The 18,343-nt window shown below is 45.5% G+C and overlaps 1 protein-coding gene across 1 annotated transcript; it reads left to right on the forward strand.

The window, feature by feature from the left end:
- Window positions 1-6,462: 6,462 nt before the first annotated feature.
- On the forward strand, window positions 6,463-14,936 carry LOC119923596 (olfactory receptor 14A2-like). The gene is made up of 3 exons (XM_038742936.1): window positions 6,463-6,540; window positions 14,073-14,141; window positions 14,400-14,936. Exons 1-3 carry the CDS (start codon window positions 6,463-6,465, stop codon window positions 14,934-14,936), a joined length of 684 nt encoding a protein of 227 aa, XP_038598864.1.
- Window positions 14,937-18,343: the final 3,407 nt, after the last annotated feature.

The following is an 18,343-nucleotide window of genomic DNA, read 5'->3' on the forward strand; positions in this document are numbered from 1 at the left end:
GGAGGGAGGGGACGTCACAGGAGAACTTATGGACGATATTGGACCCACAGAAGATCAGGGAGAAAGTCGAAGCTGAATACAAGATTCCAAACATCACCCCAGTGAGCCAAGAGGAGGCCGCCATCTTTCCACAGGACGTGTTCATGATGTGCTTGTAGCACAGGGCATGGAAGATGACGGCAAAGCGGTCATAGGACGTACCCTGAGGAGGGGAAACCCTGAACCAGCAAACAGCACCACCATGAAGACCTGTGAAGCACAGCCCAAGAAGGAGATGGAGATGCAGTTGCTCAAGGAGTTGAGGACGGAGTTGGGGACAATCATGGTGATGAGGCTGGAGTTGAGGATGGACAGGTTCCTGATCAAGTAATAATAATACAATAATGGCATTTGTTAAGCACTTACTATGTGCAAAGCACTGTTCTAAGCGCTGGGGAGGATAAGATGTTCAGATTGTCCCACGTGGGGCTCAGGTAGAAAACACTTGTTCTCCACTACAGTTAACAAGAACCGCGAAGCAGCACGACCTAGCGGAAAGAGCCCGTGCCTGAGAATCAGAGGATCCGGGTTCTAAACCCGGCACTGCTACTTGTCTGCTGTGTGACCTTGGGCAAATCACTTAACTGCTCTGTGCCTGTTTCCTCAACTGTAAAATGGGGATTCAATACCTGTTCTCCCTCCTACTTACAAGGTGAGCCCCATTTGGGACAGGGGCTGTGTCCAGCCTGATTGATTTTTATCTACCCCAACACTTAGAACAGGTCTTGACACATAGTCAGCACTTAACAAGCACCATTTAAAAAAAAGAGGAGCTTCAGTTACCTCTACATTTGCAAATTGTTCTTCTAGTGCAAAGAGTTGGAAACGACTGTGAGCCCACTGTTGGGTAGGGACTGTCCCTATATGTTGCCAACTTGTACTTCCCAAGCGCTTAGTACAGTGCTCTGCACACAGTAAGCGCTCAATAAATACGATTGATTGATTGATTGATTACATGGGGTTGTGGAGGCGCAGGTCGAGGACGGTGACGCTGATGATGAGGAGATTCCCCGTCAGGGCGCCAGGTCGACCAGGAGGAACAGCGGCACGTGGACCAGCTGCAGCTCCCTGATGTCCGAGAAACCCAGCAGGAGGAATTCCGTCATGGTAGAGACTTTAGGCATTTTGGCGAGGCAGCATTGGATTTCTGCAATGGATGAGGGAAGAGCCAAAGATAGAGTCAGTTGATGGGATTAGTGAAGGAACTGATAGGACAGTTGCTGGTGATTCTCTATGGAGAGGAGACAGTTATTGAACTCAAAATAACCTTTGAGGTCACCATGGAGGCATTGAACATTTCTGGGGAATGATGTCCACTCCCTGCACAGGATGAGGGAGGGAAGAATTTAATTTAGAGACATTGATGTCGGGGGTGAAGGAATAGGACTGTCAATCATTTTCTATTTCTTGAGTACTTACAGAGGATATAGTATTAGTACATATAATCACTGCCCCCGAGGAGCTTCCATTCTATTGGAAGCACCAAGCTTAGAATCGTCTAGAAGCAGGGTGCACTATTGGGAAGAACACAGACTTGCGAGTCAGAGAACCTGGGTTCTAATCCCACCTCTACCAGTTCTCTGCTGCATAGCCATCGGAAAGTGACAATTACTCTACGCCTCAGTTTTCTCAGTAGTAAAATGAGGACTCTATACCCGTTTTATCTCCTACTTAGAATGTGAATACCTCGTGGGACACGGACTGTGTTCTACCAGGTTGCCCTGAATCTTCCCCAGCACTTAATACTTTGCTTGCCACATAGTAAACACTTAATAAATATTAAGATAATTATTTTTGGTTGAGGAGACCGAAACTAAAATGAATAGCAGATAGCAGAGGTAAGAGAACATAACGATATGTTCATGACTGTTGTGAAATTCTTTCGGTGGTTTTACAGTCAAACAAGAAGTGTCTTTACACATAGATTCATCCATTTAGTGGAGAGAGAAGAAGCCTGGTAGACAGAAGAACCTGGATTCTAATCCTGTCTCCGCCCCTTGTCCTCTCTATGACCTGGGGACAGTCACGTACCTTCTCTGTGCCTCAGTTAACTCATCTGTAAATTGGGGATTATGACTGAAAGCACCATGTGGGGCATGGACTGTGTCCACCTTGATGAGCTTGTATCCACCCCAGTGATTAGTGCGGTATCTGGCATATAATAAGCACTTAACAATACCATAAAATAAACAAGAAAAATAAAACCCACATATACATCAAAATGACTCCATTTGCTCAATATCTGCATTCACACTTGTACTCACACAAACACAAGCATACCTCATCTTCATCTAGTCCTTTCCTAAAGCATTGCTCGGCTTATGTCTCCCCTCTCTTCAACCTCCTTTCATGATAAGTTGTGTCTTTTCACAAGGAACAAAAACTCATAATGGGCCTGAAGGCTTTCTTCCCGATGACTGCACTTCACCCCGTTTCCATCTTTCAGCACGTCTTCTCAGCTCTCAAAACAACTTTCTAGTTGTTACTCACGGTCGACTCTCCCGTTTCCATCCCAGCCTGGAACTCGTTCTCTTATCCTTTCAAAAATCACAGACAGCACAGTTCTTTCCGAATTCTGAGCACTGCTAAAATCCCCCCTCCTCCAACCAGCTACCCCGATTCATTTCCCATGCCTCTAAAACAACTTCACCTAACTCAAGCGCGAATCAACTCGTGTGCATCCTAATTTAATGGAAAAAAGCATGGGCCCAGGAGTTCTCTTCTAGACTGTGAGCTCCTTTAAAGCAGCTTACAGGCCTACCAGCCCTGCTCTATTGTACGCTCCCAAGCATAGCTTAGTGGGGGTCAGAGGACTTTGGTTCTAATCCTGCCTCCGTCCCTTTGCTGCTTTGGAATCTTGGGCAAGTCGCTTCCCTTATCTGGTCCTCAGTTTTCTCATCTGTAAAATGGCATGCAGTAACTGCATATTCATCTTTCCATTATCTTTTTCCTTCTAGTAGGGGCAAGGAATGTGTTCTAAAGCGGATAGAGCACGAGCCTGGGAGTCAGAAGGAGTCAGAAGGACCTGGGTTCTAATTCCACCTCTGCCTCTTGTCTGCTGTGTGACCACGGGCAAGTCATTTAACTTCTCTGAAGCCTCAGTTACCTCATCTGTAAAATGGGGGTTAAGACCATGAGACCCATGTGGAACGAGGACTGTATCCAACCTGTTTAATTTGTATCTACCCCTGTGCTTTAACAGTGCTTGGGACATAGTAAGAGCTTAATAAGTACTACTATAATTATTATTACTCTCCCAAGAGCTTAGTGCACACAGTAAGTGCTCAATAAATATTATGCAAGATTGATTGACTGATAGTAAATTATACTGTGTCAACCTTGCCCAGTAGACCGGAAAATTCTTGAGGGAAGGCATTCCAACCTTTGGGAAGAGCTCTCACAGGTAGGAATTGCTGATAGTGCCAGTGGCTGTCCAAAAGTGGTCACACATCCTCAGCCCTGTCATTTACCCTCTGCAAGGGATTCTGGGACCCACTGAAGGCCAAAGTGACTGTCCACAGTGCTGACACTGTGCTGGAGCACCGTAGCCCGGCGGGTAGTTGGCATGGTAGTGAGATTTGAGGAGAAAGGAGGAGAGGTTTGTGATGGTTGGGGGTTACTGAACTGGAAAACACCTCTCCTCCTGCTAGCACCCCTTCCTTGATGGGGGAAGTGGCCCTAGTCTGAACCCCAACTTAGGCCCCAGACTTCCTCCACCTCTTCCATTCTCATCCTCGTTCCCCCTGCCCCTCCATCCTCCTCACCCACGGTCACTCTCACTAGAGCAGCGTGGGGCTGGGGTTCGCTGACCTCTCCAGGGCTGGGCTGGTCCCCTCTTTCCCCTCGGACTCATGGGTTTGTTCACCCAGGAAGGAACAGAGAGGAGTCCTTGAGCTCTCCCAGCTGTCCCGCAGACCCTGAGGAGCACTCCAGATCGGGCCCCGTCCCTGTAGATAAAGGAGGAGCTGCTGCCTGTGCCCTGAGCAAGCCATGCACCCTCTGGGCACCTGGTTCCTGAGGCTCCTGGGAGACAAGGGCCCGGTCCCTGCAGCATCAGGCATGGTGCCAGCACCCGGGATTTCCGTGCAAACAGTGGCATCTGCATCCCAGCGTCCCAACGGTTCCTGTTTTCACCGACAGTCTTTAGCTACTGTGAATAGTTTCACCTTTGTCTAATTCAGAACCTGAGACACTAAATCTGTCTGTCTATCAGCCAACTGTAACTTTTTCTTATGGCCTTTGGGAAGCACTTACTATATATCAGGCACATTACTAAGTGCTGTGGTAGTTACAAGCTAATCAGATCGGACAGAGTCCATGTCCCCAGTGGGGCTCATGTCTCAATCTTCATTTTACAGATGAGGGAACTGAGGCACGGAGAAGTTAAGCAACCCTGCCCAAGGTCACACAGCAGATGATCGGTGGAACCGCGGTCAGAACCCATGTCCATCTGAACCTGAGGCCCGCGCTCTACCAGTAGGCCACACTACTTCTTCTGACTTGTCCTGATTGCAAATCCCTTGAAGCTCTGTTCATACTGACTATATAAACTGTACTCTTGAATCAGGCGTTCGTCCACTTTTCCATCTTTCCCTTCTCTCCTCCCTCCTCTACAGAGTTTAATCTGTGTCTATCTCCCCCATTAGATCATAATCTCCTGGAGAGGAGGAACAATGCAGTTATATTTCTTTTCAACTCTCCTGAGAGCTTACTACAGTGCTTTGCTCTCCGGATGCGATCAATAAATACCATTGATAACAATAATAATAATAATTATGGTCTTTGGTAAGCGCTTACTATGTGCCAAGCACTGCTCTAAGTGCTGCAGTAGATACAAAGTAATCAGGTTGGACACGGTCCTTGTCCCAAATGGAGGTCACAGTCTCAATCCCCATTTTACAGATGAGGGAACCGAAGCACAGAGAAGTGAAGTGACTTGCCCAAGGTCAAATGGCAGACAGGTAGCGGAACTTGGATTAGAACCCACGAGCTATGACTCCCAAGCACCTGCTCTGGATGGATGGATTGATGTATGGATGGATAGATGAATGATTGGAAGGATGGATGGATGGAAGTAAGGAAAGATGGACTGATGAGAGAGGATGGATTTGACAAGACAGATGAAGCTGCAGTCATCCTTTCTTCCCTTCTCCCATACTTCTTCCCATTTTCCAACTTTCATTCCCACGAGCACAGTCATGCTAAAGAACGTAACATTATATTTTCATAGTCATTCCTAATAATGATAACATTATCGTATTTATGAAGAGGTTTTGTGCCTAAATTGTTCCATGTTCTGGAGTAGAAACAAAGCAATCAGTACAGACACAATTCCTGTTGCACCGGGGCTCAGAGTGTAGGAGGAAGAGAGATCCTAGGGATGTTAAGTCACTGCCCCTAGGTCACACAGCAGGCATCAGAGCTCAGTCTCAATCAATCATTCATATTTATTGAGCACTTACTCTGGTCCCAGCACTGTACCAAGCATTTGGAAAAGTTCAAAATAACAGAGTTGGTAGATACGTTCCCTGCCCACAATTAGCTTACAGTTTAGAGCTATTCCCATTCCTTTAGGCCATGATAAAGTATATATATGTATATATATACATGGCAATTGTTAAACACTTGCTATAAGCCAAACACTGTTCTAAGCACTGGGGTAGATACAAGGTAATCGGGTTGTCACACATGGGATTCAAAGTCTTAATCCCTATTTTAATGATGAGGTAATTGAGCGGTGAAGACGTTAAGTGCCTCGCCCAAGGTCACACTGAAGACAAGTGGCAGAGCAGGGATTACAACCGCCCCAGAACTAGATTTACTGTACTAAGCACTTGGGAGAGGTTCAGAGTAACAGAGTTCTTAAACATATTCCCTGCCCACAGTGAGTTACAGTCTACAGGGACTCCCCTTCCTTTAGGCCATGATGCCTTCCCAAAACTGGATTGTCAGTCATACTTTAGTTTTATCCGCCTCCTTCCCAGACTTCGACAATTCATCAACGTCCAGCGTTTTCTGTGAACCCTGTAGGACAGCTAAGTATCTGGCTAGGTCCAAGGGCAATTCCTTGGATAAGTGGTGGGGTCAGATTATTTGTTCAAGGAAGGAGACATTTTGTCCCAGAGCAGAGGCTGGGTGAGTGACCCTTTTAGGATCCTGCCCATGGCGGCCCTCATGCCTCGGTTCCTCAGGCTGTAGAGGAGGGTGTTCAGGGCAGGGGGCACCACCGTGTAGAACTCGGACACCAGCAGGTCCATGATCAAGAAGGAGTTTGAGGGCGGCTTGATGAGGACAAATACACCCGCAAAGAGGAAAGCAGTGACGACGACGAGATAGGGCACGCTGGTGGAGAAGGCTTTGGCCCAGCTCTCGGCGGCCGGCATCCTCAGCACGGCCCGGAAGATGTGCACGTACGAAACGACGATGAGAATGAAGCAGAAGATGCCTAACGCTACTCCGGTGGTGATGGTCACATCGACGGCGATGTGGTATTCGGAGCATGTAATCTTCAGCAGGGAGGGGACGTCACAGAAAAAGTGTTGGACGAAGTTCGATCCGCAGAAGGACAGGGAGAAGGTCGAAACTGAAAACAAGACTCCAAGCAGGCCCCCACTGAGCCACGAGGCTGCCGCCATCTTCCCAAAGGCCATTCTATTCACGACGACCTCGTAGCGCAGAGGGAGGCAGATGGCCGTGTAGTGGTCATAGGACAACATCGTAAGGACAAAATATTCTGCACCTCCAAAGAAAGCCACCAGACAGACCTGTGTTCCATAGCCTAGGAAGGAGATTTCTCTACGGTCGTTCAGGGAGTTGTGGATGGATTGGGGGACGGTGACGGAGATGTAGCAGATGTCGAGGATGGACAGGTGCCTGAGGAAGAAGTACATGGGGGTGTGGAGGCGCCGGCCAAGGGCGGTGATGGCGATGATGAGGAGATTCCCTGTCAGGGCCTCCAGGTAGACCAGGAGGAACAGCGAAGCGTGGACCAGCTGTAGTTCCCGGACCTCCGGGAATTCCAGCAGGAGGAATCCCGTCACCGCCGTGAGATTGACCATTTCCTTCCCAGAGATAAGATGTTCTAGCTGTGTAGGAGAAGACCGTTTTTAACCATTACATATGTGTCGTCATCACACAGTAAGGTCTTCGTAAATCCTTTTATGACTATTCCCATTTTCTTCTGATGGGCAAGATCATGGTGACACCATGATCCGTATTTGACTCTCCCAAGTGCTTAGTACAATTCTCTGTGCATGGTCAGGGCTCAATACATAGAAAGGCAGCGTGGCTCAGTGGAAAGAACCCGGACCTGGGAATCAGAGGTCGTGGGTTCTAATCCCGATCTGCCGCTTGTCAATTGTGTGATTTATGGCAAGTCACTTCACTTCTCTGGGCCTCTGCTCCCTCATCTGGAAAATGGGGATGAAGACTGTGAGCCCCATGTAAGACAACTTGATCATCTTGTATCACCCCAGCGCTTAGAACAGTCCTTGGTAAGCGCTTAACAAATACCATTGTTGTTAATACATGTCATTGATTGACGGCTTGATTCATCAATGGTTGCTTCCCCTTCTAGACTATAAACTCCTTGTGGACAAGGAACATGTCAACCAACTCTGTTGTATTATACTCTCCCTAATGCTTGGTACAGTGTTCTGCATGTAGTAAGGGCTCAATGAATGCCATTGATTGATCGATTTGTTGATGGCACACAGCCAGTTTGAGGTTACCCAATTTTTATTAGATTGTAAGTACCATAATGATAATAATAACGTGTTTGATTCACCAGATGTGAATACTACTTGTACTGGAATGGATAAAGTCCAATCAGATCAGACACATTTCCTGTCCCACAAGGGGCTCATAGTCTAAGAAGAAGGAAAAAAGAGATTTTAATGCCCATTTTACAGATGAGGAAACTGAGTCGTAGAGAATGTAAATGATTTGTCCAATATCACACAGCCACCGAGTCCCAGCCCTCTGACTCCCAGCCCTCTGTTCTTTCCATTAGTATACAACCTTTAACCCCACATCGATATCGATCAACCAGTGGTATTTATTGAGCGCTCACTGTGTACTATACTAAGCACTTGGGAGGATACAACAGAATTGATAGACACATTCCCTGACCACACTGAACGTGTCTTCATACCTAAACTGTGAGCCCTATGTGGGACCGGAACTGCGTCCAAACAGATTAACTTGTCTCTACTCCTGTGCTTAGAACAGTGCATGACACATGGGGAGTACTTAATAAGTAATAATGTGAATAAGGATGAATTAATGAGCATACAGTCTAGAGATGCATGGAGACTGTCTGGATCCTTTCAGGAAAATATATATTTTGTATGGTATATGTTAATGACAATGAAGGTATTTGTTAAGCGTTTACTATGTACAAATCACTGTTCTAAGTGCTGGGGTAGATACAAATAATCAGGTTGTCCCACGTGGGCTCGCAATCTTAATCCCCATTTTACTGATGAGACAACTGAGGCACAGAAAAGTTAAGAATTTGCCCAAGGTCACACAGCTGACAATAACAATAATAATAATAATGGTACTTATTAAGTGCTTACTATGTGCAAAGAACTGTTCTAAGCACTGGGAAGGTTACAAGGTGATCAGGTTGTCCCACGGGGGCTCACAGTTTTAATCCCCATTTTACAGATGAGGGAACTGAGGCCCAGAGAAGTGAAGTGAATTGCCCAAAGTCACATAGCTGACAGGTGGCGGAGTCAGGATTAGAACCCATGCATGATCTCTGTCTCCCAAGCCCGGGATCTTTCCACTGAGCCATACTGCTTCTCACTTACTATGCACTTACCCTATGCCAGGCAGTATACTAAGCACTGGGGTAGATTCAAGCTAATCAAGTTGGACACAGTCCCTCTCCCACATGGGGCTAACGGTCTTAATCTCCATTTTACAGTTGAGGTACCTGAGGCAAAGAGAAGCCAAGTGACTTGTGACTTGTCCAAGGCACACAGCAGACAAGAGTCAGAGCCAGGATTAGAACCCAGGTCCTTCTATCTCCCAGGCCCGGGCTCTTTCCAATAGGCCACACTGCTTCTCCGCTGTGGTCCCTAAACTTCAAACACAGCACTTTTCCTGACAACTTGATAACTGGTAGAATAGCACGTAGAGTTCTCACGTACCAGTCACCAACTGAAATGGTACGGATTGAATTGACAAATCTTGTCAGCCTCCTCTTCTATGAACGTTGGAACCCCAAGAGCATATCTCTGATTTTCACCTTCTCTCTGTTCGACGAGAGTCTGGACCAAGCCGAGGCATGGAGATGGTGGGTTGTTTTATCTCTCTCCAGTTGGGAGGTGTTGCGGGGCATCGTTGTATCACTGTGTCCCCCCCACCACCGCTTTTACTAGTTGGTGTACCAACGCGCTATTTTAAAAGCTGTCTGGACAATCCACTAAACAAGTGGTCCATGAATTCACGTTCAGGTATATACTAGAAGTCGTAACTGTATTCATTAAGTGCTTACTGTGTGCAGAGCACCGTACTACGCGCTTAATGCAGTGCTATGAACATAATAAGAGCTCAATTCATACAACTGAATGAATAATAAATGATAGGAGAAAGTACACGGGTGAGATTTTAAACACCATCCCTGTCCCTCACGCAGATTACAATCTAAAAGTAGATAGGAATCACATCTACCAACCTCGTTGTATCGAATTCATTCATTCATTCATTCAATTGTATTTATTGAGCGCTTTCTGTGTGCAGAGCACTGTACTAAGAGCTTGATCGCTTAGTACAGTGCTCTGCATCATCATCAATGGTATTTATTGAGTGCCCACCATGTGCAGAGCACTGTACTAAGCACTTCATTCCTTAATAGATACCATTGATCTTTATCCTTCATCCTTCATTCTCAGAAAAGATTCCACACCGGTAATAAGAATACAGTAAGTGCTTACCAAATGCCATAACAATGGTATAGTGTGTGCCTAATAAATATCATCATAATAATAATGATATAATAATTGCTTAACAACTGTAATAATAATATAGTGAGTGCTTAACAAATACCATAATAATAAGGTAGTAAGAGCTTAACAAATGGCATAATAATAATATAGTGAGTGCTTAATAATGTCCACATAATAATGTGGTACGTATTAGACAAATCACATAATAATAGCATCGTGAGTGCTTAACAGATGCCATAATAATAATATAGTGAGTGAACAGTGCCCCAGCGCTTAGAAAAGTGCCTAGTGGCATATAGTAAGTGCTTAACAAATATTATTATTATTATTGTTATTATTATTAAATTCCATAATGATAGGATAATGACTTCTTAACAAATATCACAATAATAATAATAAAGTAAAGACTTAACAAATGCCGCAATAATAATATAGGGAGTGCTTAACAAATACCACAATAATAATACAGTGAGTTCTTAACAAATTCCATAATAATAACATAATGAGTGCTTACCAAGTCCCATAAAAAGATAGTGAGTGCTTAACAAATACCATAATAAGAATATATTAAGTGCCTAACAAACGCCATAATAATAATATAGTGAGTGCTATATAATAAGAATATAGTAAGTGCTTAACAACTGCCATAATAACAATATAGTGAGTGTTTAACAAATGCTATGATGATAACAATATGAGTGCTTAACAAATGCCATAGGAATTTGTTAGGAATAGCACTATAGTGAGTGCTTAATATATACCATAATAATAGCAGAGTGAGTGCTAAACAAATATAATAAACTAGTGAGTGATTAAGGAATACATCATCAATGATAATAATATTAATAATTATAATGATAATAATATTAATATTAATAATTATTATAAATCTAGGCAGATAAATCTAGGTGGACCAATCTCTCCCTTGAGTTTTGCCATTTTCCTGCTTGTAGAGGTTGAAGATAATGGCCCACTGGGAATCCTAGCCTCTGTGAGCAGGCGGGATCCCCAGGGATGGGAGAAGATTAGAGTCGCATGTTCTTAAGGAATTCATAAAACTGGCTCCTCTGTTTGTGCAGCACCTTATTCTAAGAGTATTTGCCATCAGTTTTGGTCTCAGAAGGGAAGACCATCAGAGATCTAGAGCATTTTCTGGTGATCGTGAATGCGGTGGCTGAGACCCGGGTAATCATGAGATCTAAGGAGAGTATCCATCAATCAATGGCTGTTTAGTGGGTGCAGAGCACTGCACTAAGCGCTTGGGAGAGTACACTAGTACGGAGTGGGTAGACACGTTCGCTGCCCACTGCCTACTTGTTTTGTTTTTGCCAGCCTACTTGTTTTGTTTTGTTGTCTGTCTCCCCCTTCTAGACTGTGAGCTCGTTGTGGGGTAGGGACAGTCTCTATATGGTGCCAACTTGTACTTCCCAAGAGCTTAGTACAGTGCTCTGCACACGGTACGCGCTCAAAAATACATTGAATGAATGAATCCAGTGCTCACTATGTGCACAGCACTGAATGAGCGATTGAAAGAATCCAACATAACAGAGTTGGTGCACATGATCCCTGCCCCAGTGAGCTTACACTGTATATGGGGAGGCAGGCATCAGTGATATATATTGAGTGTTTGAGTGAAGAACACTGAATTAAGCAACTGGAAAAGTACAATATAACAGATTCGGTAATTATAATAATAGCAATTATTATTATAATGATTAAATATATGATTATTATTAATAATAATAGAAATTATTATTATGGTATTTGTTAAGCACCTACTATATGCCAAGTACTGTTCTGCAGACACATTTTCTTTCTACAGTGAGCTGACCGTCTAGTGCGAGCAAGCAAATCTCTCTCATTTCATTCCAGACCTTATTCTAGGAAGACCCATGAGGAAGGTGAGCTTGATTTTCCTGGTTTTAATAATTGGGGCATTAAACTGAAGAAATTAAGAGAAGCGAAGTGGGTTGCCCAAGATCACACAGCAGGAAAGTGGCAAAGCCGGGATTATGCTCTTTCTATTAGACCAAGCTCAGTGTACTGTTTACAGGACAGGGGGTGACTAGGCTGGGGAGATATGTTCTGGTATGAAGCAGGGACAGAGAACAGAGAGTTTTTTTTATGATGATGATCGTATTTGTTAAGCGCTTACTATGTGCCAAGCACTGTTCTAAACGCTGGGGTAGATACAAGGTAATCAGGTTTTCCCACGTGGGGCTTACAGTCTTTATCTCCATTTAACAGATGAGGGAACTGAGGCACAGAGAACTGAGGTGACTTGCCCAAAGTCACACAGTTGATGAGTGGTGGAGCCTGGATTAGAACCCATGATCTCTAACTCCAAGCCCGGGCTTTCTCCACTAAGCCACGCTGCCTCTATTTGTTACTGCATGATTATCATCATTACTATACCATTATTATGGTATAATATTACTATTATTATTCTAATTACCGTTCTATTCCACTGTTCTACTTTCTGTGCTGTTCCACTGTTCTACCGTTACTCTTCTAATAGCTGGAGTAGATTACAAGTTCATTAGGTTGGTTGCAGTCCCTGTCCTGCATGGAGCTCGCAGTCTAAGTAAGGTGGGAGAAGAGAAGAACTGAGGCATAGAAAAGTTTAGTGACTTGTCCAAGGTCACACAGCAAGCATTTCGCAGAGCCAGAATTAGAAGCCAGCTCCCCTGACGTCCAGACCCATGCTCTCTCCACTAGGCCATGCTGCTTCTCCCAGGCTTGTTAGTTTGAGGGTCCCTTGAACGCTGCAGAGACCCTGCCCTGAGAGGTCTTAACCTGCCCTCCATCCTGCCGTGGCCTGTGTTATGGTGCCTTGTACCATATTTATTTATTTATATTAATGACTGTCTCATCCATTAGACTGAAAACTCATTTGGGCAGGGAATTTGTCTGCTAATTCTGTTGTATCATACTCTCCCAAGCATTTAGTACGGTGCTCTGCAAATAGCCAATAAATACCATTGATCGATTGATTGATTGTGAGAAGCAGCATGGCTTAGTGGAAACATCATGGCTTGGGAGTCAGAGGTCGTGAGTTCTAATCCCGGTTCTGCTGTTTATCAGCTTTGTTACTTTGGGCAAGTCACTTAACGTCTCGGTGCCTCAGTTACCTCTTCTGTAAAATGGGGATTGAGACTGTGAGCCCCACATGGGACAACTTGATTACTTGTATCTACCCCAATGCTTAGAACAATGCTTGGCATATAGTAATACTAATATTATTAGTAGTATTGGTATTATTATTGTACGCGGTGGTACTGAAAACAGCAGGAGCTTGTGTTCAGCTGTAGTTGCAGCTTTCCTCGTTTTGAAGAAAAATTAAAGTTGCTGGGATTTTTCTCAAATATTTCCCTGCCAGGACAGCATTTCCCAATAGTCAATCCATCCATCAATCAATAGTATTGATTGACTGTTTTTCAATTGTAGAAATCGGAGAAGCAGCGTGGCTCAGTGGAAAGAGCACGGGCTTTGGAGTCAGAGGTCACGGGTTCAAATCCCGGCTCTGTCACCGGCTCTGTCAATTTTCAGCTGTGTGACTTTAGGCAAGTCACTTCACTTCTCTGTGCGTCAGTTACCTCATCTGTAAAATGGGGATTAAGACTGAGAGCCCCCCGTGGGACAACGTGATCACCTTGTAACCTCCTTAGCGCTTAGAACAGTGCTTTGCACATAGTAAGCGCTCAATAAATGCTATTATTATTAATTTGTAGACGCCACGCCCTGGATAGAGGGGAGCAGAGGAGAAAATGCAAAGGAGGAAAGAGTAGGATTTAATCCTCATTTTGCAGTTGAGGTAACTGGGGCCCAGAGGAGTGAGATGACTTGCCCAAGGTTACAGAGCAGACATATGGCAGAACCGGGATAAAAGCCCAGGTCCTCTGACTCCCAGGCCCGTGCACTAGTCACTAGGCCACAGTGCATGGATAACTTAATATTTTCACCTCCATTCATCCCACAGGACCGTATTCCCCATTTCCCCACAAGGAAGAAATGGTTAATCACACAGCGGTGATAGATTTCCTCCTGCTGGGATTCTCGGAGATCCGGGAGCTGCAGCTGGTCCACGCCATGCTGTCGCTCCTGGTCTACTTAGCGGCCCTGACGGGAAATCGCCTCCACGTCGCTGTCACCGCCCTCTACCGGCGTCTCCACACCCCCATGTACTTCTTCCTCAGGAACTTGTCCGTCCTCGATCTCTGCTACATCTCCGTCACCATCCCCAAATCCATCCACAACTCCCTGACCGACCACAGAGAAATATCTGTCTCGGGTTGCATCTCTCAAGTCTTCTTGGTAATCACCTTTGGGGGTGTCGAAGTAGCCCTGCTCACGGTGATGTCCTACGACCGCTATGCCGCCATCTGCTTCCCCCTACACTACTAGGTCATCATGAACCGAGGGCCCTCTGGGAAGATGGCCAACGCCTCGTGGCTCAGCGGGGGGCTGAACGGAGGCATCCACACCGCCGTGACTTTCTCCCTCCTCTTATGTGACACCACCGCTATCCGTCAGTTCTTCTGTGACATCCCTCCCTTTATCCGGCTCTCCTGTTCCAGACGCTACAGGGATGAGATCGCCGTTCTGGGCCCCAGAGGGTTTCTGTCCCTCGTTTGTTTCATCTCGATCGTGGCCTTGTACACACACATCTTCAGGGCAGTGCTGAGGATGCCGACCATAGAGGGCCGGGCCAAAGCCTTCTCCACCTGCCTGCCTCACCTCAGCATCGTCATCTTGTTTCTCTCTACTGCTTCCTTTGCCCAGCTCAAGCCTCCTTCAGTCTCCTTCTCGACACTGGATCTACTGGTGTCCGTGTTCTACACCGTGGCGCCCCCTGCTCTGAGCCCCCTCATCTATGGCCTGAGGAACCGGGACATGAAGGCCGCCCTGGGGAGGGTCCTGAGATGGAAATTTTTCACATAGAATGGAATGCCTGTAGTCCGTTCCAAAGTTGAAGATCAGCATTTACTCTACCCATAAATCAGCGGTATTTATTGCGTGCTTATTGAATGTAGAGCTGTCTACGTAGCGTAGATCCACTGGAGGACAGAGTACATGTTTACTATTCTATTTATTTTGTTAATGTTGTGCATCTAACTTTAATTCTATTTGTTCTGATGACTTGACATCTGTCCACATGTTTTGATTTGTTGTCTGTCTCTCCTTTCTAGACTGTGAGCCCGTTGTTGGGTAGAGACCATCTATGTTGCCAACCTATACTTCCCAAGAGCTTAGTACAGTGCTCTTCACACAGTAGGCGCTTAGTAAATACGATTGATTGAATTAATGAATGAATATGTGCAATCTGAATATTTTGGCACCTAGATATTCAATTAATCGTATTTACCGAGTGCTTCAAATTTTTTAATGATATTCGTTTAGCGCTCCTATGTGCCAGGCTCTGCTCTAAGACCTAGGGTAAATTAAGCTCACAGTTTTAATCCCCATTTGACAGATAAGATAAGTGAGGCATGGGGAAGTTAAGTGGCTTGCCCAAAATCTCACAGCAGACAAATTGCAGAGCCAGAATTAGAACCATTGTCCTCTGTCATATGTATTGAGTGCTTACTGTGTGCCAAGCACTGTACTAAAAATACCCTCCTGCTTGATTAGGATATATAAGGGTAGACAGAGAACATATCTATCACCTCTATTGCAATATCCTCTCCTAAGCGCTTAGTACAGTACCCTGCACACAGTATGCACTTAATAAGTACCATTGATTGACTGATTTCAGTAGTACAATTTGTGCCTTGATCTTGTGTATCTCACCGCCAGCCCCTCTCCCATATTCATTCAATCGCATTTATTGAGCACTAACTGTATGCGGAGCACTGTATGAGTAGTAGCGTGGCTCAGTGGAAACAGCCCGGGCTTGGGAGTCAGAAGTCACAGGTTCTAATCTCAGCTCTGCCACTTACCAGCTGTGTAACTTTGGGCCAGTCACTTTAGTTCTCTGTGCCTCAGTTCCCTCATCTGTAAAATGGGGATAAAGACGGTGAGACCCACGTTGGACAACCTGTTTACCTTGTAATGATAATAATGATAATAATAATGATGGTATTTCTTAAGCGCTTACTATGTGCAAAGCACTGTTCTAAACGCTGGGGAGGTTACAAGGTGATCAGGTTGTCCCACGGGGGCTCACAGTTTTAATCCCCATTTTACAGATGAGGTAACTGAAGCACAGGGCAGTTAAGTGACTTGCCCAAAGTCACACAGCTGACAAGCGGCAGAGCCTGGATTTGAACCCATGACCGCTGATTCACAAAGCCCATGCTCTTTCCACTGAGCCACGCTGCTTCTTACACTGCTTGCATCTACCCCAGCGCTTAGAACAGTGCACATAGCGCTTAACAAATGCCATCATCATCATCATCATCACTGCACTAAGCCCTTATCCTGCCTCTAGCCTAGAGCATCTTCCCCCTTCATATCCGACATATCACCACCCTCCCCTCTCTAATCTCCTCCAAGAGACCTTCCCTGACTAAGCCCTCATTTCTCCTGCTCCTTCTCCCTTCTTTTTCATCTATGCGCTTGGATCTGTGACCTTTGGGTATTTGATATTCCTTTACTCTGTGTTTAGCACTGGACTAAAACCCAGCCCACACACTTCACTCCTCTAACGCCAGCCTTCTCACTGTACCTCAATCTAGTCTATTGCACCGACAATCTCTCGCCCATATCCTGCCTCTGGCCTGGAACACCCTCCCTCCTCAAATCCAACAGACAATGACCCTGTCCCCTTCAAAGTCTTATTGAAGGGACATTTCATCCGAGAGGCCTTCCCTGACTAAGGGCTCCTATCGTTTTCTCCCTCTCCCTTTGGCCTTGCCCTGACTGGTTCCCGTAATTCACTTCTCCCTCAGCCCCAAAGCTCTTATGTCCATATCTGGAATTCATTTATTTATATCAATTGCTGTCTCCCCCTCTGGGCTGAAAGTTTGTTGTAGGCAGAGAATATGTGTGTTATTCACAGGAGAAGCAGCATGGTGTAGTGGATAGAACACGGGCCTGGGAGTCAGAAGGTCATGGGTTCTAATCCTGCCTCTGCCACTTATATGTTGTGTGGCCTTGGACAATCCCTTATCTGTAACTGTGCCTCAGTTACCACATCTGTTAGATGGGATTTGAGACTGTAAGCCCCATGTCGGACAAGGGACTGTGTCCAACACAATTTGCTTATATCCACTACAATGTCTGGAACATAGTAAGCTCTTAACAAATACCATGACTATTACTATTATTATATTGAACTTTCCCAAGCTCTGCATATTGTAAGCGCTCTATAAATACGATTGACTGAACCGAATGGCTTGGGAGAGCACAGATAAGAAACTGAGGTACAGAGAGGCTAATTAACGTGCCCAAGGTTATAGCGGGCAAGAAGCCAAACTAGGCTTCCCGTTTCAGGACCCTTTCCTGTAGACTGTTCTTCTGAGACCCTCATTTCCCACCCCATAAGGTGCAGAGTCTTGAGGGGCTAATCAGAGCTGGTAACTTTCCCCTCCTCCCCCATGCAAACTCTCCTCACGTCTGTGGGGCACCGGGAACTACCCAAGGTAGTCACCTTAGGCACGTCACTTCACTTCTCGGAGCCTCTGTCCCCTCATCTTTAAATGGGGATTAAAATGTGACCTCAGTGTGGGACACGGACTGTGACCAACCTTATTAGTTTGTATGTATCCCAGCACTTAGTTCAATGCCTGGCACATAGAGAGCACTTAGCAAAGACCATAAAATAATAAAAGACAGCACAGTCACTGTCACAATCGTTTCATCCTCCACACGCATCTCAACAGTCTGGGGAGTTTGGACCCGGGGGAGATCTGAGAGCTGATGTCACCCCTTCCCTTCCCCTGTTTCCACTGCGGCTTCCTCTGGGGCCACACAAGTACAAATTTGGGGCTCACCCCGGGGATGCCAACCCCCTTGCCTCTGAAAGCTTCTGGGTAATAAAGCCCAAAGTTTCCCCCCCGTGTCTTGTGGTTCCCAAACAACCAAACAGAACTTATCCAGCAGAAACAGGTGAGTCCAGCAAACTGCACCCACCACCTATCATTGATGAATCGATTGATTTATGGAATTTTTAACGTTTGCAGAGCACTCTATTAAGCGTTTGAGAGAGTAATAATAATAATTCATCCATTCATTCAATCGTATTTATTGAGCGCTTACTGTTTGCAGAGCACTGTACTAAGCGCTTGGGAAGTACACGTTGGCAACATATAGAGACGGTCCCCACCCAGCAACGGGCTCACAGTATAGAAAGGGGAGACAGACAACAAAACAAAACATGTGGACAGGTGTCAAGTCACCAGAATAAA

Source organism: Tachyglossus aculeatus, unplaced genomic scaffold, assembly GCF_015852505.1.
Source record: "Tachyglossus aculeatus isolate mTacAcu1 unplaced genomic scaffold, mTacAcu1.pri scaffold_201_arrow_ctg1, whole genome shotgun sequence".
Lineage (NCBI taxonomy): Eukaryota > Metazoa > Chordata > Mammalia > Monotremata > Tachyglossidae > Tachyglossus > Tachyglossus aculeatus.

Bases quoted from the DNA above. Each gene is read 5' to 3' on its own strand.
- LOC119923596 (XM_038742936.1), top strand. From the start codon at position 6,463: ATGAGAATGAAGCAGAAGATGCCTAACGCTACTCCGGTGGTGATGGTC. The intron at 6,541-14,072 runs GTAATCTTCAGC...CGGGAGCTGCAG, and splicing joins CGATGTGGTATTCGGAGCAT to CTGGTCCACGCCATGCTGTC. The intron at 14,142-14,399 runs GTCACCGCCCTC...CTACACTACTAG, and splicing joins GAAATCGCCTCCACGTCGCT to GTCATCATGAACCGAGGGCC.